The 23,443-nt window shown below is 37.5% G+C and overlaps 2 protein-coding genes and 1 non-coding gene across 3 annotated transcripts in view; 2 read left to right on the top strand and 1 right to left on the bottom strand.

The window, feature by feature from the left end:
- C11H1orf146 (chromosome 11 C1orf146 homolog) overlaps window positions 1–17,256 on the top strand; it is a 53,149-nt gene extending 35,893 nt beyond the window's left edge. Inside the window, exons 3-6 of the mRNA XM_077119484.1 lie at window positions 14,231–14,324; window positions 15,753–15,921; window positions 16,294–16,372; window positions 17,028–17,256. Of these exons, the coding sequence (XP_076975599.1) occupies window positions 14,231–14,324; window positions 15,753–15,921; window positions 16,294–16,372; window positions 17,028–17,162 (477 nt within the window). The 3' untranslated portion in view covers window positions 17,163–17,256. The remainder of the gene's footprint in view (window positions 1–14,230; window positions 14,325–15,752; window positions 15,922–16,293; window positions 16,373–17,027) is intronic.
- Window positions 17,257–18,664: 1,408 nt separating this feature from the next.
- Window positions 18,665–23,443, bottom strand: part of GLMN (glomulin, FKBP associated protein) — a 37,170-nt gene continuing 32,391 nt past the window's right edge. Inside the window, exons 17-19 of the mRNA XM_077120279.1 lie at window positions 20,287–20,410; window positions 19,238–19,320; window positions 18,665–19,121 (exon numbers count right to left, since the gene is read on the bottom strand). Of these exons, the coding sequence (XP_076976394.1) occupies window positions 19,005–19,121; window positions 19,238–19,320; window positions 20,287–20,410 (324 nt within the window). The 3' untranslated portion in view covers window positions 18,665–19,004. The remainder of the gene's footprint in view (window positions 19,122–19,237; window positions 19,321–20,286; window positions 20,411–23,443) is intronic.
- On the top strand, window positions 19,528–19,634 carry LOC143651078 (U6 spliceosomal RNA). Its single transcript, XR_013159821.1, has one exon. It is a non-coding gene; the product is annotated as a U6 spliceosomal RNA (small nuclear RNA).

The following is a 23,443-nucleotide window of genomic DNA, read 5'->3' as shown; positions in this document are numbered from 1 at the left end:
CTGGTTTGAAATATTATCATGGCTCCCCTACCTACTTCCCTATATAGGGCCTCTTATCATTTGATTAATACTTCTCACCATAGCACCTGAGTTCTGCAAACTCGTAAGTCAATTTCTATGCCACACAATTACCTTAGTTCATAACATGTTGCTCGGAAGCTCTTTCAGAAACAACACCCTAGGCTACCAAAAACTCACAAGATAAAAACTGGATGACTCAGCCCCCTACCACCACTGCATTAAAAATCCTGCCCCCACCCCCAAAAATCCCTAACGCCACCCCCATTCAGCAGGAAGAAGCCAAGAAAGACAGATGGTGGCCTGCCTCCTTCCCTTAAATCTAGCCTAACCATCCCAAGTATATATGTTAATCAAGAGGCAGGAATGACAGGTCACAAGGGGTGAAACTCGTAAGTACCCCGCTCCTCCCCTTGCTGCAATGGCCAAAACTCATGGCCCTTTTCCCCTTACCACTAGCTGCAACTCATGACCCCCCCTGCCAAATGTTCCTCAAGGCAAAAAATAAGGAACATACAGATCAGAACAGACAGCAAAGAAGGAAGCAGAAAGGCACCTTCTCCTCCCGGCATCACTTACTGTTTAAAACACAGCTTGCACAACAAAAGCCAGAACCATTTTTCTTTCCTTTCACTGACAGGTTTTACTGGCTCCTGCCTGCCTACTTTTTCCCTGCTTTCTTTCCATTTCTTTCTTCAATAAACCTGTTGAACTTTAACTCGCTGTCCTGCATGGATTCCTTAATGACTCCATGGCTAACACTATCCAGTGGGATTAATCACACACACAATATTGCAATACCATCACCACTTAATACATTATTAAAACATTCCCATCTCCGTAAACAGATACTCTACACTCATTATGCATTAAATCCCTATTCTCCATGCATCTCCCCCCCACCTATGGCAATGTGTGTTCTAATTTATCTCCATGAGTTTGCACATTCTCGATACTTGCTTTGCAATTACCAAAGGGCTTAAATTTAACATTTTAAATCTATGACAATCTCACTTGCTTTGATAGCAACTTAATTTTAATAATATACACAGACTATGTTTCTTTACCCCTCCATCCTCCCACCTCTAAACAAATTACATGTTTATACATTGTGAATCCAAAACCGGTGATTTCTCATTGCCTTTTATGCATTTGCCTTTAAAATCCTGTAGGAAGTAAAAAGTGAAACTACAAAGCAAAAATACCATAGTACTGGCATTTATATTTATTTATGTCTTTACCCTCACTGAAGGTATTTATTTCTTATTGCAGGTTTGATCTATTCTCTATTATCCTTTCCTTTCAACCTATAGAACTCTCTTTAGCATCTCTTGCAGGGTCAGTCTGGTGATGATGAAACTCCTTTAGCTTTTGCTTATGTGGGAATGTCTTAATCTCAACCTCTTTTTTTAAACTTTTAAAATTGTATAATATATATATATATACACAAAGCAAAGAAAGAAAAAAAACAGTAGTTTTCAAAGCACTCTTCAACATGTAGTTATTGGACAGATCCCAGAGTTTGTCTGGGCTGCCATATGATCCTCAGATTTTTCCTTCTAGCTGCTCCAGAACATCAGAGGCTAGAAGGAATAAATATTTTTTTATCATCACAATCAACTTTTATTCCCTTTTTTTTGAAAAATAATGTATATACAAAAAAGCAATAATTAGTTGTAGAACAGATTTCAGAGTTTGGTATGGATTACAATGCCACAATTTTACGTTTCTACTCCTAGGTGCTCTAAGATAGAGGAGACTAAAAGAAATATCAATGTAATGATTTAGCTATCATACTCATTTGTTAAACCCTACCTTCTCTGTATACAGACTACACCATCATCTTTGAACTTTTTCCCACTCTTTATGGGTATTTGGGCTCTTCTTTTTCTAACTTTTTCATGTTGGAAGGGGCTGTCAGTAATATGGGGTAGGGAGATGGATCTAACTGATGTTCTGGAGAAGCTGACCCCTCTAGGTTTCAGTACTTATCTGGTCCAGGGATCCATCAGGAGGATGCAGGTTTCTGGAAAGTTACCCTAGTGCATGGAAACTTTATAGAATTTTATATATTGCCCTAGATGTTCTTTATGATTGGCTGAAATGGTTTTGATTAGGATTTGGCCAGTTATGATAGGTAGTAATTCTAACTGAAGCTTGTGTTAGACAAGCTTGATTTAGACAAGGATAGCATTGATTCCACGGTGCCAGGGTCAGACTCATCCCTGGGAGTCATCTCCCATGCCTCCAGGGAAACTTTCACCCCTGGATGTTATGTCCCACATAGGGGGCAGGGCAATGATTTCACTTTCAGAGTTGGGCTTAGAGAGAGTGAGACCACATCTATAAGTACGCTAAGCTTCTCTGCTACCTATGTAAGCTTCACAAGAGCAAGCCTCAAGATCAAAGGGTTGGCCTATTAATTTGAATGTCCTTAATGTTTGACTCATATCAGGAGTTTCCCTAGTGGTAAAGTTTAATAGTTCCATATTGTTTTTCCCATCCCTCAAGGGACTTTGCCAATACTTTTTGATTATCTGCTTAATATATTCTAGGACGTATCCATAAATTTAGTTTCTGGACAAAATGAAACTTTCTTCTTTTGGTCTCAAAGAGTAGATGGGGTTCTAAAATATAGACAATGTTTTCCTTACCCCTGTGTTCTGAATTACCTTAATCCTGACCTGATCAACTTTGTTCTTATCTCTAAATACCAAGTTATACATATATAAAAGAGCCTCTCAAAAATCTAGAAATGTTAATTACCACTCAGGACTACATGTGACTGCTATAAGAGCTTACAATCTAGGCCACCATTTTCTTAGAAGAATTTTCTAAAGGAGACTATACAATAATTGCTCTTTTGTTTCTGGCTTATTTTGCCTCACCAAATGTCTCACATGTTTATTCACATCGTTGCATGCCTCACGACTTTGTTCCTTTTTGTAGCCGCCCAATGTTTGATTATAAGTATACACCATTAATTGCCAGTCTACTTCTCAGTCAGTGCAGCCTTCGTCCACCTGCATTCATTAGGCATCATGTATAATGTCCACAGCCCATCAACTGTCTGAATTTTAGATAATTTCATTGTTCTCAGGGAAAAAGATAACCAATAAACACACTCTCACTAAATAGGAGATTTAAACCTCCCCTTAACTCTTGTCCCTCTCCCCTATTATTTACTCCTGATGTTACTGTGGTACTACTGATGTTTTCCTGTTAAACATAGCCGATAGCATGCAATAGCCATTTTCCCCTGTACCCTGGACTTAAAACTCTTTGTACACAAATCATGTATTTGAAGTAGTTTTTGCATGACTTATTTATATTTCTAGTGTTAATCCATAGGACACATAGATCTATACAACTCCTTTCAATCATGCTCACCTTCAATATGGTAATATTACTTATAGACCCACTAGAAAACCACCTTCACTCCCATCTATTCATTTACATTTGAGTTCAACTTCATTAGCTAACCATTCACCCATCTCTAGCTTCTGTGTATCTCTAAGACCCCTATATTCTGTTTTATAAGCCTCTGATTTTACCTTTACCATGGTCACAGAAGTGGAGTCATGCAGTATGTATCTTTTGTGTCTGGCTTATTTCATTCAGCATTATGTCCTCAAGGCTCATCCATCTTGTCTTGTGCTTTGGGATGTCACTTTGTCTTACTGTTGCATCATATTCCATTGTATCTATATACCATATTTTGTTGTTCTGTTGATGGGCATTTGAATTGTTTCCATCTTTTGGCGACTGTGAATAATGCTGCTATGAACATTGGTGTACAAATGCCTATGTCACTGCTTTCACCTCTTCTGGGTATATACCAAGTAGTGCTGTTTCTGGGTCATAGGGCAGCTTGATATTTAATTTCCTAAGGAACCATCGAACAGTCTTCCATTGTGGCAGTACCATTATACATTCCCACCAGCAATGTATGTGTCCTAATTTCTGCACATCCTCTCCAACACTGGAGGTTTCCTGTAGACATTCTTATGGTGATATCTTATTGTGTCTTGATCTGCATTTCCCTTATAGTTAATGAAAATTAGCATCTCTTCATGTGCTTTTGAGCCACCTGTATTTGCTATTCAGAAAAATATCTGCTCATATCTTTAGTCCATTTTAAAATTAGCGTGTTTGTTGAGTTGTATGATTTCTTTATGTATACAGGTTATTAAACCTTTGTCCAATGTGTGATTTCCAAGCATTTTCTCCCATTAAGTTGGCTGCTTCTTCACCTTTTTAACAAAGTTTTTTGAGGTGAAGAAGCATTTGATTTTGATGAGTTCCCATTTATCTATTTGTTCTGTTTTTTGCTTGTGCTCTGGGTATAAATTTAGGGAGCTACCTCATTTTACTAGGTCTTGAAGATGTTTCCCTACATTTTTTTCTAGGAGCTTTATGGTACTTATGTTTAGGTGTTTGACCCACTTTGATTTAATTTTTGTACAGGGTGTAAAGCAAGGATCATCTTTCATTCTTTTGGCTATTGTTATCTAGTTGTCCCATGTCCATTTATTGAAAAGACTATTTTGCCCCAGTTCAGTGGATTTGGGGGCCTTGTCAAAGATAAGTTCACTGTAGATTTGGTGGTCTATTTCTGCACTCTCAATTCGATTCCATTGGTTAATACTTCTATCTTTGTGCCAGTACCATGCTGTTTTGACCACTGTGGCTTTATAATAAGTTTTAAAATCAGGAAGTGTTAATCCTCCCACTTTGTTCTTCTCTTTTAGGATGCTTTCAGCTATTCTGAGTCTCTTTCTCTTCCAGATGAATTTGGTAACTAGCTTTTCCAAGTCTTCACAGTAGGTTGTTGGCATTTTGATTGGTAATGCATTGACTCTGTAGATAATTTTGGGTAGAATTGACATCTTAACTATATTTAACCTTCCTCTCCATGAACAGGAAATATCTTTACATCTATTTAGATCTTATTAGATTCTTTTAGCAATGTTATGAAGTTTTCTGTCACTAGTTATGTTCATTCCTAGGTACTTGATTCTTTTAGTTGCTATTTTTAATGGAATTTTTTTCCTTAACTGACTCACCCCTCAGTTAGGTTATTGTTTGTATATAGAAATGTTACTGACTTTGCGTTTGGGGCAGTTGTAACCTATGTAATCCCAGCGCTGAGCCCAGAGGCAATGAAGCCTCCGTAGAAACAGCCACAGAAGGCTCTGTTTTGCCCCCTTTCCTCTTTTTCTGTTAGCCCAGTCGGCGACTTCCGCCTTGATCAGTTTTGCCTGAGCTGAGGGCCTATTTTTAGTAGTCAGAAGTTGTTCCTTAATGCCACTATTGGTGTTAGGTTGGGCTCAGTCTCTACCACTGTTGGAGACTCTTTCCTTTCCCTCCGGGAAGTCGCCTGCGGGGGAGGGTCGCCGGCCCCCACGGCTTGGGTAACCACTGTTCCGATGCTCCCAGCTGGCCCACGAAGCCTCGTGTGTGGAAGGGGCTGCGGTCGCCGGCCACCGTGGCTTGGGGGACCGCTGTTCTGAGGCTACCAGCCGGCCCGGGAAGCCACGCGTGAGGGAGGGTCTCCGGCCACCGCAGCTTGGAGAACCGCTGTTCCGATGCTCCCAGCTGACCCGGGAAGCCGCTTGTGTGGAAGGGGCTGCAGTTGCCGGAAACCGCGGCTTGCGGGACCGCTCTTCCGAGGCTACCAGCTGGTCTGGAAAGCCGCGCGTCGGGGAGCGTCGCCGGCCACCGTGGCTTGGGGAACTGCCGCTCCAAAGCTCCCAGCCGGCTCGGGAAGCTGCGTGTGTGACGGCCGCCGCGGCTTGGGGAACTGTTGGTCCAATGTTCCCAGCTGTCCCGGGAAGCCGTGTGTGTGGAAGGGGCTCTGGTCGCCGCGGCTTGGGGAACCCGATCCAAAGCTCCCAGCCGGCCCGGGAAGGAGGGATGGGGTGGCTCCAGCGACCAGCCGCTTCGGCCCGGGGAAGCGCACGCCTCTTGGGGACGTCACCGCAGCGGAGTTTCTTAGCCAGTCCAGCTGTTCCGGAATGGGGTACGCTGTGTCTGGTGTCTGTCGTGGCTCCGGGAGCTGTTCTGTACAGTTTCTAGTTCTTTAGTAGTTGTTATGGAGGAGGAACTAAGACCCGCGCGCCTTACTAAGCCGCCATCTTCTCCGGAAGTCCCACCATTTATCTTTTGGATTTTATTTGTCAGAGATATATATGCTTTTCCCTCTTTCTCTTTTTTTTCCTTTAAGTTACACTTACTGTATTCTTTAATTCTCTGCTCTCCTCCAATCTTCCCTCCCTTGTCTTTTTTTTTCAACTGGTAGAGCTGTCTTTAGTATTCCTTGTAGGGCCAGTCTCTTGTTGACAAATTCTTTCAGAACTTCTTTGTGAAAAGTTTAATCTCTCCTTCAGTTTTGAAGGACAGTTTGACTGAGTACAGAATTCTTGACTGGAAGTCTTTCTCTTTCAGGATCTTGAATATATCATACCACTGCCTTCTCAGCTCCAGGGTGCTAGTTGAGTAGTCTGAATTCAGTACTATTTTATTTCCCTTGTATGCAGTAGATTTTTTTTCTCTTGCCACTTTCAGGATTTTCTGCTTCTCTGCAGCATTTGACAGACTGATTAGTATGTGCCTTGGGGAAGGCCTATTTGGATTTATTCTGTTTGAAGTCTGTTGGGCTTCTTTAAATTGTATATTTATGTCCTTTATGAGGATTGGGAAGTTTTTCCCCCATTACGTCCTCAACTACTCTTCCTAGCCCTTTACTCTTCTTTTCTCCTTCTGGGACACCAATGATTCTTATATTTGTGTACTTTGTTTTGTCTGTTGTTTCCCTGAGTTCCCATTCGATATTTTCCATCTTCTTTGCCATTTGCTGTTCTGAGTCTTCAAAGTCATTATTCTGTCCTCTATATTACTTATTCTTGATTCTGTCTCTTTGTATCTGGTGTTGTCTGCCTCTAGTATGCTTTTTATTTGGTCAACAGAGTCTTTAATCTCTGTGATTTCTGCTATTTTTCTATTTATTCTTTGAAATTCCTGTTTGTGCTCTTCTTCTGTCTTATTGATCTCCTTTATGTCATTTGCTGTCCCACTTATTTTATTAAGCAGAGTTGCTTGAACATCTTTGATTAGTTGTTCCAGCTTCTGTGTCTGTTCTGGTATTTTAGTTTGGTCGTTAGGCAGGGCTCTCTCTGTCTGCATTGTATTATGCTTAGTGATCTTCTGCTGTCTTCGTGGCATGTAAATATTTTGATTGGTTTACTTTGGGAGTCGATTTCTTTCAGTAGTCTAAGGCCTTGTTTTTCCAGGATGGTTATCCAGCAGGGAGCAGAGCACAGGGTGGAGCACTCAGTACAGCAATTTGTTTCAGGATAGGTCTTGGCGTAGGTTGGGGATGTTACACTGATACTTATGAACGTGGGTGCCCAGTGGCCAGGGAGAATGTAGCTGTGCGGGTACACTGGACTGGTGGGCATAACCCTGGTGTGCTCTGGTCTAAGGCACAGGGCCCTTTGTGCACATGTGTAGAGCTGTGGCAGCAGGACAGCGTTATGCCTTCGTGGATTGGGGGAGATGTGGCCCAGCTGCACAGGTCGGCACTTTCTCAGAGCTGGGAAGTGAGGCTGAGGGCTGTGCGCATGCTCTCCCTCAGTTTTATAGGACAGCTTGACTGGGTTCAGAACTCTTGGCTGGAAGTCTTTCTCTTTCAGAATCTTGAATATATCACACTATTGCTTTCTTGCCTCCATAGTGCCAGTTGAATAGTCTGAACTCTGCCTTATGTGATTTCCCTTGTATGTAGTAGATTGTTTTTCTCTTGCCACTTTGAGCATTTTCTGCTTCTATTCAAAATTTGACAAAATTTCCTATGTGTCTTGGGAAAGCCTATTTGGATTTATTCTATTTTGAATTCATTTGGTTTCTTTTATTTGCATATATATGTTCTTTATAAGGGTTGGGAAGTTTCCCTCATTATGTCCTCAACTAATTTTCCTAGCCCTTTACTCTTCCCTTCTCCTTCAGGTCCACCAGTGATTCTCATGTTTGTGCACTTTGTTTTGTCCTTCATTTTCCTCAGATCCAATTCAAATTTTTCCATTTCAGTTGTCCTGTCCTCTAGTTCACTTATTCTTTCTTCTGCCTCTTCATATCTGCTCTTGTGTGTCTGGAGTGTGTTTTTTATTTGGCCTACAGCATCTTTAATCTCTGATATCCTCTATTTTTCTATTATTCTTCAAATTCCTCTTCATGCTTATGCTGGTTTGAAACGATTTGTGTACCCAAGAAAAGCTGTGTTTTGATCCTTATCCAATCTTATGGGAGCAACTTTTTCTCTTAAATCCTATTCAGCCCCGTATTTTGGAAACTTGTTTAGATTATCTACACAGACATGTGACTTGCCCAATTGTGGATATTAACTTTTGAATAGAGGGAGATGTGATTCCACCCATTCTATGTGGGTCTTGATTAGTTTACTGGAATCCTTTAAACAAGGAAACATTTTGGAGAAAGCTTCAGAATGATGAGAGAACCACAAAGTCCACCAGTCAATGATCTTTGGAGATATAGAAGGAGAACGCCCCCAGGGAGCTCCATGAAGCATGAGGCCTGAATAGGAAGCTAGTAGAAATCGGCTATGTTCACCACGTGACTTTCCGGTTGAGAGAGAAACCCTGAACATCATCAGCCTTTCTTGAGTGATGGTTACCTCTTGCTGGTGCCTTAATTTGGACATTTTTATACACTTCCTTTAATTGGGACATTTTCTTGGCCTTGGAACTGTAACTAGCAATTGATCAAATTCGCCTTTTTAAAAGCCATTCTAGTTCTGGTATGTTATGTTCTGGCAGCTAGCAAACTAGAGCAATGCTGTTCTAGTATCTTTTTGATCTCCTTTATGTCATTAGCCATCCCATTTATTTTATTTAGTGCAGTTATGTGAATATCTTTGATTAGCTGTTCCAACCTCTGTGGCTCCTCTGGTGTTTAATTTGTTCGTTAGGCTGGACTAGATCTATCTGCATCATATGCTCAATGATCTTCTGTTGTCTTCATGGTGTGTAAATATCTTGATTGGGTTTACTTTGGAAGTTGATTTCCTTCAGTAGTCTTAAGCTTTGTATTTGCTGGATGGATGTGGAACAGGATGCGAGGCACAGGACGGGACACAAAAGTGCGATGATGCGTTGCTTTACAGGTATAGGCACAGATTGTGGATGCTATGCCAGTGCCTATGAGGATGGGATATGGGTCACAGGGTTGTGGAGGTGTGGTATGGGGGCCAAGGATATGGGGTGCAGCTCAGACAGACTTTGCAGTGCAGAAATAGGGTATAATGTGGGGAACATAGAGGTGGAGCATGGTGGGAGGCAGATGGAGAGGCTGTGTGGATGCATGGGGGCTGGTGTGAAGGTAGGATGTGTGTGGTAGGAAGATAGGATGTAGGCACGTGGAGGACGCCCACGTGGAGCACGTGGGTCGCGAGTATCAGAGCATAAGGTAGGTGGCACAGAAGTCTGGGCATGGGGGTGGGGCAGGGTGCGAGTGTGACCTTTCAGAGAAGGAGGGTTCCAGTGGGCCATAGATGTGGATGTGGGAGTGTGTCGGGGGGAGGGCACTACTCACTGGAGTTGTGGGAATTGGGGGGGTGATGGCGTTGGGTGGGTGGTGCTCTGGCACAGGTACACAGGTCTGGAGGGGGTTAGAGCAGATGTGCATGCATGTGCAGGGAGGGGGTTATATAATACAAATTCACCCCTACCAGCACCTGCCAGGTGTGGGAGCAGGGTGTTTATGTCAGGGTATAGGGCAAGTATGCACATTTGTGGAGCAGGAGTTTGGGGTACAGAGGTCAAGAAATCAGTGCATGAATCTGTGAGGCATAGCCCTGGTGTATGCTGGCCTAGGAAATGGGGCCCTTGTGTGTGCATGTGCAAAGTTCAGTGGCAACAGGCCAGGGTTGCTTCTGCATAGGCTGGGGGCATTACACTCATTTTTTGAAAGACAGTTTTGCTAGATAAAGAATTCTTGTCTGGCAGTGTTTTGCTCTCCATGGTTTCTGAGGAGAAATCATCATGTGATCTTTTTTTTTTATTGTAAAACCTTAACAAACAAACATACAGACATTCTTGACATACAAACATTCCATACATGGTGTATAATCAGTGGCTCACAATATCATCACATTGTTGTGTATTCATCACTATGATCATTTTTCTGAACATTTGGATCACTCCAGAAAAATAAAGAAAAAAGAAAAACTTCATACATATTAGCTAGCTGCCAGAATGCAATATACCAGAAATGGAATGGCTTTAAAAAAGAGGGATTTAATAAGTTGCTAGTTTACAGTTCTCAGGCCAAGAAAATGTTCCAGTTAAAACAAGTCTATAGAAATGTCCAATCTAAGGCATCCAGGGAAAGATACCTTACTTCAAGAAGGCCGATAATGTTCAACATTTCTCTCAGCTGGAAGGGCACATGATGAATATAGCAGTGTCTGCTGGCTTTCTTGTGGCTCTACCAAAAGGAGTCTCTCCAAAATGTTTCCTATTTTAAAGGATTGATGGGTAGAGTCATAACTCCATGGAAACTATCTGATAAAAAGTTATCACCCACAATTGGGTGAGTCATATCTCCATGGGAGCAATCAAAATGCTCCCAGCCAGCAATATTGAATGAGGATTAAAGGACGTGGCTTTTCTGGGGTCCACCACAGATTCAAACTGGCATATATACCATACCCCTTATATCCTCTCTCTTTGACCACAAATTCAATCTACTTAATTTATTTTAATCTTTGTTTCCCTTATTATTTATTTTTATCCATATTTTTAAATGATCTGTCCATGCCCTAGGTAAAAGAAGCATCAGACACAATGTTTTCACAATCACACAGTCACATTGTAAAAGCTTTATATCATTTTACAGTCATCTTCAAGAAACATGGCTACTGGAACACAGCTCTACAGTTTCAGGTACTTTCCTCTAGCCACTCTAATACACCATAAACTAAAAAGGGGATATCTATATAATGCGTAAGAATAACCTGCAGAATAACTCTTGACTCTATTTGAAATCTCTCAGCCACTGGCACTTTATTTTGCTCATTTCTCTTTTCCCCCTTTTGGTTGAGAAGATTTCCTCATTCCTTGATGTTGGGTCTTGTCTCATCCCGGGATTTCTGTTGCATGTTGCCAGGGAGATTTACACCCCGGGGAGTCATGTTCCACATAGCAGGGGGATGGGGGGTCAGTGAGTTCGCTTGCCATGTGGGCTTAGAGAGGGAGGCCACATCTGAGTAACAAAAAGAGGTTCTCTGGGGGTGACTCTTAGGCTTAATTTTAAGTAGGCTTAGCCTATCCTTTGCAGGGATACATTTCATAAGGGCAAACCCCAAGATTGAAGATGTGGCCTATTGATTTGGTTATCCCCACTGCTTACAAGAATATGAGAATATGGGGAAGTTGAATATTCCCCACTTTTTCCCCATTCTCCCAAGGGGATTTTGCAAATACTTCTTTATTCACTGTCCAAATCATTCTGGGATTTATTGGGGCATCACACTAACCTGGACAAACTAACAAAATCTCATACCCTATTCAAGATGCTACATAACTATGGTGTTCAATTAAACTGATCATAGAAGTTAAATTAAGAAATGTAGTAGTGAGATATAAATTTTACAACTAATAAATATTTCTCCCTTTGGTCTCATACAAAAGTTGAGGTTTTAAAATATGGATGATATCATCCTTTATCCAGTCTTCTGGTATACCTTAGTCCTAACCAGATCAGCTTCATTCATATCTCCATTTGATATCTGATTACTTTTTCACTTTTTAAACAGTTTCTATATGGAGTATTGCTGACTTTCATAGCTTCAAAGCTCTAACTCTGAGTCTCAGGTGTCACATAAATACCCAAAGTTTCTGGGAAAGATCATGTTATATACAAGCAGCTCAGTATCTCAGAATTTAGAATTAACAGTTACCCTCCTGAATATATATGACTAATGTGAGAGCTTACGATCTAGGACCCTTTGCAATATGCCCCAAACTGATATCTCATACTCTCAAATTTAGTTCACCAGATTTTTTATTATAGTTATTCCATATGATTGAGGCATGATAATGTTTGTCTTTTTGTGTCTAACATTTCATTAAACATACAGCTCTTAAGTTTCATTCATCTAGTTGCATGCTTCACAGCTTCATTCCTTCTTGTGGCTGCTCAGTAGTCCATTGTATCATCATATAATCTTATTGAAGCGTCCTTGCATATAATACATTGCTTCTTTCTTGCAGCTTTCAGAATTTTATCTTAAGCATTTGATATTTTAATTATATGTCGGGGTGGATTTATTTGGGTTTAACCTGTTTGGAATTCATTGAGTGTCTTGAATGTGTATATTCATGTCTTTGATTAAATTTGGGAAGTTTTCTGTCATTATTTCTTTGAATATTCCATTTGCCCCCTTCTCTTTCTTTTCCTTCTGGGACTTCCACAATGCAAATATTGATATGCTTGATGGTGTACCCTCAGGCTTTGTTCACTTTTTTTTTTTTTTTTTTCATGGGCAGGCACCGGGAATCGAACCCAAGTCCTCTGGCATGGCAGGAAAGCCTGCTGAGCCACCATGGCCCGCCCAGGCTTTGTTCACTTTTAACCATTCTTTCTTCTTTCTTCTCCTCAGACTAGATGATTTCGTTTGGCTTTTCTTCAAGTTCACTGGTTCTTTCTTCTGCCACCTCCAATCTGTGGAATTTTGAACTTCTTTTACAGTGATTTTCAGCTCTTTTTGGTTACTTTTCATAATTTCTATATCTTTATTGATATATTCTCTTTCTGTTCATCTGTTGTTTTCCTGATTTTCTTGTCCATATTTTCCTTTAGCTCTTGGTACATATTTAGGACCATTTAAAAAAATGTCTTCGTATTTTATGTCCCAGGTCTGGTCCTTTTCAATGATATTTTCTAATGCTTTAATCTTCTCCTTTGTGTGTCCATCACTTCCTATTTCTTTGTGTTTTGTAATCATTTGTGGAGTCCTGGACATCCTGATATTTTAACATATTATCACTGGAATTTAGACTCTGAGGCATCTGTTCCTTAAGCTTGTATTCAACCTTTTTTACAACAGAACTTTCCTTGAATGCTAGGGGCTAACCAAAAGAAAAAGTAAATAAAGAAAACATCTTTCTCAATTTTTGTAGATTAACCTGTGCAAATGCCTTCCTTCAAAGATTATCCATATATGACTTTAGAGAATAGCTCCAAACAAAGTGTAGGGACAGCCCTGATCCTTTCTGCAAATGCCTTTTGTTTTGGGCATGCATGTGTAGCCTAGGGAATTCTCATTTACGCAGATATAAATGCCCTCTCTTCCCTAGGGAATAGTTTCCTTGTGGACCTGGGCACTGAATGCTGTGTCCTACAGCCAGCAGTCCCTGCCTCAGGCAATCATGACCTGACGGCTCCCCCAAAGCATTCTACAGGTGAGCTCTGTGAGGTGTCTTCTACATGCAGGGCAAGTTCTGGGATGACAAGCTTGTGATGAGTGTCCTAGTCTCTCAGGTTGCTACCAGATAGATTAGACCAAACATATATGCCCCCAGTATGTGCACAAGGGTTATTCTGCTTCCTCCAGAATCTGCACTGGGAGCATGGGCTGGCTTCATACTGAGCTGGGAAGGGAACAGGGTGGGACCAGCTAGGTGCCATGAGATCTTATCATTTTTAAGTTGCCCTTTTCTTGATTTAGCGCTAGCCTTGGTACTGCAATCCTTTAACTGTGTTTTGGAGCTTTGATGAAGCTGATTCTGTCAGTTCTTGCTGGTTGTTTAAAGTGTCTTACTTTTCCATCTTAATTAGAATGGTCTACCCAGTTGTTTTTTTGAAAAGTTGCATTTGCTCTGGTTCCTATAGTTTAATTCTTTAATATTGTTCTTAATTACTATCCTAGTTAATACAGACAACTGTAGCATGCAATTCATTTCTAAACATACGTATTATAGAACTATATATTTTTGCTCTTCCTTTTTTTAATTTTTAATTTTTAAGATTTTTTTCTCCATAGAGAAAAGGTTTAGTTTTTCTTTTGATAAGCACATTTTTAAAGTAGAATAGTTATAAGAGAAGCTTTAAACTTTAATTTTTTTCATAAGCTTCAATAAGAAATTATTGTAAGCATATTTTAAGTTTCTGTTTCTGGAATTTTTTTTTAAAGAATTTCGAAATTGCCACTGCCTTTGAAAATCGAAGCCACAAGATTCGGTATTCAGATTCAGTGGAAAATGGATCGATTATATTTTCTCTTTCTGGTATAGTATTATTTGCTAATTGCATTGCATTTAGATTTCTTATAAAACGTGGGTATAAAGTCTAACAGTTTTTGTAGTTCATTAACTAAGTAATAAACTTAAGGTATTGTCTTTTGGGAGACAAAATAAAGCAGAACTAGTGGGCCCTTGTAGAGGATTGAAAAAAATGGACCCTAGTAGAGGATGGGAGAAACTGCTTGCTTTGAAACTATGATAAAAATAGAACAAAGCCACTTTCCCAACAATCACTACTTATATTGAAGTATAAACAAAGAGGCCAACATCACAGCAATGGTCAAAATTTATATATAAAAATATATATAGCACAGTTTTTTTCTTGATTTTGTTTAAGAGAGTTTGTGGAAAATATAAACAAATATTAACTAAAAGAATTATATGGGGACAAAATAGTAGTATTCGTGAAATAATAAGACTGTACAGCTTTTTAGTCCTTAGGACTAAATGTTTGGAAGAAATTAGATTAGGATAAGAGAAGACAGACCCACTTATGCTTGGGAAATGACAGAGATGATAAAAGAGATAAGGGTAAAGGATTTCATCAGAAGGCTTGTAAATAGACAATTTTAGGAGAGGTTTTAAAAGAAAGGCTTTTTCAAAAGCTCCTAGGAATAGATCTCTAAGTTGAAACTCATCCTTCCTGGTAGAATAGAGGCCCTCCTGGGAGATGTAAATAATTTTGGTGAATACCTACCATGTGCCTTGGCCACTTTATATACATATCTAATCCTTCTAACATACCTGAAACGTGTATGATTCCTTATAAATGAGGAAACTTAGGCTCAGAGAAGTTATATAAATTGTCCAATTAATATATAGTCACATACTCACTTTCCTCAGATTATGTCTTCCACACATCTTTTAAAGAGCTATAATTTTTTAGATAGTTTCCCTTTAGGACCATTCTTTATAGGCCTGATACAATTTCATAGAGCCCAGAGATCTGCTTACTGAGTGTACTAACTCATATTTGCTCTTATAAGAAAGATTTCTCCAATAAGAAATCATTGAAAGCTTGGTTAAGACTACCTTTGTTCTTTTGTTGATTTCCAGCTTTTAAAAAAATCACTGAAATATGGAAAATTAACTTAAATATAATTAATCTTTTAGCTAAAATTAAGTATTACCTTCCTGTGGATAGTGTGCCTCAATTTGAAAAAAAGTTACTGAACAAAAAAGACTTTTTCCCCTTAAATACTGAGAGCAAGTCATTCTTTTTATATAGAGCACTTTAAAGATACACGATTTTGTTGTAAAAATTATGGTAATTACTACTCCTTATTGGTAGTTGTTTAGGGCCTGCACACCTTTTATATTATACTTTTAGCTATTTTTGTTGATTTTGCTGAGTTGATAACACAATTTGATCTGTATGACAAAGACATTTTATATTGCATTCACCTTCCCTAGGTGTTGCATTTTTATTGATGGATGCTAAAGAATGCCTTATGTCAGCTGAAGAAATAATTCTAGCCAAAATTGAGAAGTTCATAAACATTCACCGAAATAGTTTCTTGGTTCTATCTGCTGCCTTCCATGGGCCAGAGGAATGGAAGCTGATGTTCAGGATTCAGCAAAGGTATGCAATAGTACCACAGACTTTTCTTAAATAATGTTGTGTTTACTTCAGTTTTTAATTCTTTGGAGAAGTTAAGAACTTTATAATGTTAACCTGTCATTTAATGAAACACAGGCCAAGTAGCTATTCTGTGAATCAATATGACAGATTTCAAAGAATTTTTGCCGCTTTATGGGGTTCTTCTTTAACACCAACCAAAAATGAACACTTGTTAGCCAATTAAATACTGATTACAAAGCCACCTCAAATTCTCTGGCATAAGGCAGGGCAGGAATGAATAATAACAATAAGATTGTCTTTTCTTCCCACCTACTAAAGATAACCTATCATTAAGTTATATGATCTATATAACACTTATGAATTGTTTTCCAGATTCCTGGGTAGCAATTTACGGATGCTTCCAGTACACAACATAGTAAATGCTATTAATCTGATGTGCACTATAGCTAAGGTAAGTCACCTGAGGAATATGACATACACACCCCACAACTGACTTGAAATTGCATATTCCCTTGACTAGGGTTGAAAAATTCCCTGCTTCTGATCCCTTGGAGAAGTTCCTATTTCAGCATGTGATTGTTTCCCAAGTCTAGACTCAGCCACTCAAGCTTTTTCAATGTACCAGGTAGTCACTACCAATTTATGATTTATGTTGGGTCAAAAGAGTTTTTGACCAAATATACATTTGCGCTGGCCCTACTGGTTACTTAAATCTTCCTTCACATTCTTAATTGTAAATGTTGGTCAGATAGCAGTCGTGAAATGTCAGAGTGCAAACATTATTCTCATCTATGAAATGCTCTCCACCAGTTGTACACTTTTTCATGCCCGTCCTCCTCTGTGAAGCGTGCCCAGACAGTCCCTACTCCTCCAGGCAGTTGTTCCTTACCCTTACATTTGGAACACATCCCCGTTAAGTCAATTCTTATAATATTCTAATTTTTGGTTTGCATGTTTGCAATTCTTTGGTGATAGGAATTTTCCTTTTTGAAACTTTAATAACTTGTACATAGGTGATCAAAGAGATTTTTGTTGAATGAGTGAAAGTTAGGTATTTTTCTGATGTGACCTTATTTCTGAAAACAATGTTGTGTTTCTTTTTCCAGACCACCTCCAAACCAAACATAGATAGCATCTGCTACAGAATGATAACAACTAAAGCTTACATCATTGAGCAAAGTAATGTTTGGAAGACACTTCAGAAGATAAAATTGAGTAGTGATTCATTTAACTCAAATTAGAGTATCAATTATAAATGTTCTTTTGGAAGAATATTAAAATAATTAAAACCTATTAAATTATAATGTTCAAATATATTTACTTTATACGTTCATATATTTATTTGAAGTAAAATATATGATTAAAAGTATTTGATTTTAAGGAGTTATGTTGAGTCATTCCTTACCTTTGGAAAAAAAATTGGAAGATATATGTGTGTATATATATTTTATATATATATATGTAACAAAACTCATGTGTAGTTTCCTAATGATACCAAGCTGGATGGACATTCAGTTATTAGGAAATAAAAATACAGCATTTCCTGACTATCATGCTTAGAGTCCAAGAGAAGTCACATTTTTCTAAAGGTTTTCCACTAGGGCAACCAGGTTTTCTAAAAAATCTTTGCAGGTGGCTCTACATTGTAACTTCTCTTGGCAGGGTGGTGATGGGCTTCTGTCCCCTAAGACTCCTGAGGCAGGGAAAGAAAGGAAAGGTAAGAGGAACATCAGCTGGCCTGAACTCAAAATATTCTATGCTTTGATAATAAGAAAATATACAATTTGACATTGAGAATTCTAAAATGTCACATGGCATTACAGTGGCTCGGAGCTTTGTACCCCAGAAAAACATGTTCTTAAACTTAATCCATTCCTATGGGTGTGGGCCATTATAAGTAGTACCTTTTGATGAGGTTAATTCAGTTAAGGTGAAGGTGGGTCTTAGTCCTATTACTGAGGGCCTTGTAAAGTAGGTCATAGAGAGAAAGTCACAGGGGCAACAGCCAGAAGATAGAAGTCAAATGGAACCAGGAGTAAAAGATGCCAGGAGATGCTGCCCTATGCATGGCAATGTGATAGAAAAGCCAACGACCAAGGATTGCTTGCAGCCAGCCCCAGAACATGTCTTCTGGGAGAAAGGATCACCTTGGTGACACCTTGATTTGGACTTCTACTAGCCTCAAAATTGTGAGCCAATAAATTCTCATTGTTTAAGTCAATCCCATTGCATGGTATTTGCTTTAGCAGCCAGGAAACTAACACAGCATCTGTGGTTTGGAGTTGTATGATAACCCAGAAAAACTTGTTCTTAAACTTAATCCATTCCTGTGGGTATGAACCCATTGTAAGTAGGAACTTTTGATGAGACTACTTAAGGTGTGGCCTATGCTTCAATCAGGATGAGTTCTTAATCCTATTACTGGAGTCCTTTATAAGTGTAATAAAGTTAAATCAGAGAAAAAAATAAAAGCCACAGGGAACAGCCAGAAGCTGAAATTCAACTGAACCCAGAAGAGAACAGAGAAACCCTCCATGTGCATTGCCATGAGACGGAGGAGCCAGGCAAGAACCAAGGATCACCAATAGCCAGTCTCAGAACACCAATCTTCAGGAAGAATGAGTTGCCTCAACAATGCCTTGATTTGGACTTTCTTTTAGCTTCAAAACTGTGAGTTAATAAATTTTCATTGTTTAAGCCAACCCAATGCATGGTATTTGCTTTAGCAGCCAAGGAAACCAAAATAGCATTTAATGGGAACAGAAACTGTATATATTTTTACAAGTTCACTACATCTACATGAATGAAGACAATTCAGCTATATTTCATGAAATTTATACAAAATCAATTTGTAGTGGATCATTAAAAGTAGTATTTAGAATACATATATAGAATTATTCACCATGTAAAGATAATTTTATTAAAAACAAAATACCAATGATCCATAATCTCACTGAGAATTGATAAATGAGAAAAGCTATGTTTATTTTTCTAGCAGTAATGTTTTAGACAATTTTTATAAAGATATTAAATAAGTCATAATGGAAAATATTCTAGTAGTTTTTAATTAGGAGGTGGAACCTTCACTTTATCCCAATATTTTCTTCAGAGGTAGACTTTGTTTTTATTTCAATAAGTTCTTCTACTCGAGCCAGTACACTTTCAATCAAATCAAATGTAAAAAGAGCTGAATGTAAGACCTGCAACACCAAAAAAAATGAGTATTATTAATGCTGCATTTAAAACAAAACAAAGCAAAATAAGAGACTTCAACTGGATGTAACTTTCTGAAAAGCTTAGGGAAATTTCAGTCCACCTTAAGCTGCATTTCAGGAGGCATGTTAGGGATCTTCTCTCCACCTACTGTTATAGAATAAAGATCTTTACACTTCTGGGCTTCTGTAAAAGAAAGAAAAAAATTGTGTACAACACTTAACCATTACATTAAAACAAAACTCAGATTTCATAATTTTTATACTACTTTTGAACATTCAGTAACTTAAAAGAAGTGTCAGTAATATGTGTACATTATTTACTATTTAACAGCTGAGGGTGTGCTTAAATCAAGTTATAAGCAAGTAAAATTAAATATCAAAATTGTATTCTGTATGATTGCTTGTGGCAATACATATACTAAAACTGGAACCCTACAGAAGATTAGCATGCCCCTCTGCAAGGATGACACACAAATTCGTGAAGCATTCCATATTTTCCTGTAAACATAAAACTTTTCTAATATAAAAAAAAATTGCATTCTATAAATGTGAATTAATGCTTCTTTAGGTATGTGGTATTATTTTGGCATGTATAAGAAAATGAAAGTTTATAATTTTTTCCATTAGTATATAATCAGAATTATACCCATTACACTAAAAAAATTTCCAGTAATGTCTATGGAAATACCATCATAGCTATATGGAAGAGATCATAAAATGGCATACTTATACACTGCTGACTTAAAAAGATAATTCTCATTTCAAGATTCTGTTTTCATCATCTGTACAAATTTACTTGGGGGGGGGGAAGGAGGGTGACCCAGCAATACCAAAGGAAGTACAGTAGTACCCCAAGAGAAGTACTTATAATACAATCAGATCATGAACGAACTTAAGGCCTCCAGGACATGCTTCAATTTGGTTTGATAACCCAAAGATTTACAATTTCAGCATTAAGTGATTTATAGAGCTACTACAATTAATTTTAATTACACAGAACGTGACTTGCCAATCATGTTCCTCTCATTTGGTATTTATTGGATTAAACAAGTACATCATAAAAAAGTTATTCATTTTGAATATAAATATGATTATCTAAAATTTGGCTGATTTTTAGACCTAATTAAAAATAGAATTATATATTACCAACCTTTGCTATTTTCTTGGCTATTTTTAATTTCTGCTTCATAGTGTGCCTTTGACATATTAAGTCCTGTATGGAGTGGCTTTAAGAAATTATTCTCAATCTTTCCAAGTTCTGTCCATAATCCAGTCTGTTCAGAAGAATTAAAGAATTAATTATTTGGTTCAACATTTATTGATTGCCTACGATAACTAAACATGTTGATACTTGAGGGAACAAAAATGAGTAAAACATGATCTTTGCCTTTCAAGGACCTCTCTCTCTACTGTGTAGAATTTATTGTTTATATTTATTATTACACTGGTTATTTTATTTGAATACCAATTAAAATTAAAATGTATAGAGGGTCATCTGGACAGCTCTAGTTATGAGAACTATAAAAGTTTTACCCATGAGAAAATTATTTTTCAAGGGTAATCAAACAGTCTGAGACATTTTTCTATAATCCATTCCTGTCAAAGTCTCTATCTTATGTATCCCCCCCTTTCAACTCTTGACCTTTCAATTGATATCCTTGCCACAGACATAGTTCTAGAGGATCCTTCTCCTTCCCTACTGATGAAAGCTTTTCTAATGCAAAGTTGATTTGGACTTCCTTGTTGAATGCTGTAGATGGAAATGTAAAATCTTAATTTTAAGAGAAGGGGGAGGGAAATAAAATCCATTGGCACTATTAATTTTTTAGGTAAAATTAAAAAAAGGAAAATATCTTAGGTAAAAAAAGGGAAACAGGAACACAATTATCTTTAAGACAATGATATGAACTACTTGAAGTGTAATTATTCTCATCTGTGGATCACTCTGTATAATATCGGAGTTATGTTTCTTGAAAGTATGATGACATCATCGGAGCTTGTGTTTTCTTTTGGTAGTTTGTGTGTGGCAAGTTTATCCAGTTATATTTTTTAAGAAATATCATTTCACTGAAATTTTCAAAGACGAGGTTCATAAAATTTTCTTATTTTTTGATCTGTGCTCTATTTGTACCTATACTCGTTTTAAAATCTGAATAGATTGTACTGTGCATTTTAAAAACCAGTCTTGCCAGAAATTAGTTCATTAACTTTCAGTCATCTTTTCTACTGTAAGCATTTAAAGCTAGAAAATTTTCCCTTAAGCACCACTTTAGCTGCATCCCACAAGTTTTGATATTTAGCATTTCATTATCATCTACTTCTAAACAGTTAAACAATAGTTTATCATATACAAATGTTACCTCATAATGTACATTTTATTCCTAATAAATAATAGAGTTTCTCACACTTTACTACGTTAAAAAGGCCTATTTCTGTGCCTTACTCAGAAGCTTTGATTGAGTAGGTTTGGGGCTGACCTCAGGAAATTACATTGAAAAGAAAAAAAATACCCAGGTGATTTTGATTAGGCTCATATACTGAGAAACAATGATCTAGAATATAACTTTCTGCTATGGTGGAAATAGTCTCCCTCTGCTCTGTCTTAATACAATAAGCACTAGCCACATGAAGCTACTGAGCACCTGAAATGAGGCTAGTGCAAGAAAGGAACTGAACTTTTAATATTTTTAAACTTTAATTAATTTAAAATCAAATAGTCACATGAATAACAGCTCCAAATAAATATGAAATCTTGATTGTTTTTAATTCAGTAATTTATTCTAACATATAAAAGGTTAAAACATGTGCCAAAATTAGGCTAAAGAATATTTGTTACATTCTGTTGAGCACAATTCCATAAATCTTTCACATGACGAACTATAATATTTTTAGAAGCATGTAGGAGTGAAGAACTGATGGAAATATTTTATCTCTCTCTTAAAGTTATAACAACTAAAAAATAAGAAACTGCAAAGAAAATCCTTTCAAGATTTCTTAATTTTAAGAAGTGACTTAAGATTTTAAGAAATAGTTATATAAAGATTAAAAATTGGAACTGTTCACAATCTCTTGTAGTAAACTAATTGATGTAATAGTTCCAAAATCTTTTCGCTTCTAAGACTTAACTGTACAGTTCAAAATTTACTATAGCCTATATCTCAGGAAAGGATGATTAGGTAATTCTACCCCATAATGAAATTCACTAACGAACAGCCATGGTCTCTGCAAAAGACATAGTCAGCCATGACAATGAAATAAAAAGAAGTAAACAAGAACCAGCTTTTCCCTTTCTCCTAATTTTTAATGTAATATCACAGAACTTCTACCATCTGAAGTTATGTAGCTCTGCAAACATCACACAAGGAATATATTTTAATCTTGGAGAAAGAAACAATTTAAATGAGAACCCCCCAAAAAGTATATATATAGAATTATATGTAGGCGTATATATGCAATATAGCTGTAATTTTTTCTTAATTGAAAAAGCATATATATCACACATTTATACAATTCCTGATATTTATATGTGGCCTTTGACATCTCACACTGTTCTCCTGACGATTCTTTTAGGATACATATTTCAATCACAAATTAGAAAAAAGAATGGATACATTAGGGGAATGGGAAAGAATATGAGTAGATAGGCTAGAAGGTCAGGTATAAAATAATTATGAGCTATATATAAAAATAAATTATTGCAATTAAAAACAATGAAGAATTATTTAAAGATATCCATAAAATAATAGAGAAAATGAAGTAAAAACCTAAGCTGGTTTTACCAGTAGAGATTGTATAGTTAATACTGTAAGATTCAAGAACAATTATGTGAAACTGAAGTTGGGAGAAGGTACAGTTTGTTTAGGCAGGGAAATAAAGAGGCACAAAAGAATACGGGGAGGAATGGCTTATGAAAAGAATAAGTCAGGTGACAATGCCCAAAATAGCAGGATAAAAAGCAGACTATAATTAAATCATGAATCAGTTTGTAGTCTTTTTATTTGAGTGATTCTGTTCATTTTAAATTTTACTGTACATCTTTCTGACTGCTTTTCAGCTTTTAATCTGATTAGTTACCCTCTAATCAAACTTAACTAGTCAAAAAGTAGTCCTTTGAGTAACACTCCCCATAATTCAGCACCACCACAATGTGTTTCTCCTTTAGCCAAAATTTCTAAAAATTCAGGGCCTATCGTTATTTGTTCAACTATAGTAGACCTATGTGCCTCTCACTTATACACATGACCTATAGTAATTATAACTTGAACATAATGCTTTCATGATGGACAGAATCTTGGATGCCTCAAAGA

This window comes from Tamandua tetradactyla, chromosome 11 (genome assembly GCF_023851605.1).
Source record: "Tamandua tetradactyla isolate mTamTet1 chromosome 11, mTamTet1.pri, whole genome shotgun sequence".
Classification (NCBI taxonomy): domain Eukaryota; kingdom Metazoa; phylum Chordata; class Mammalia; order Pilosa; family Myrmecophagidae; genus Tamandua; species Tamandua tetradactyla.
Note: the sequence above shows the minus strand (reverse complement) of the source record. Positions and strands in the feature narration are given on the sequence as shown.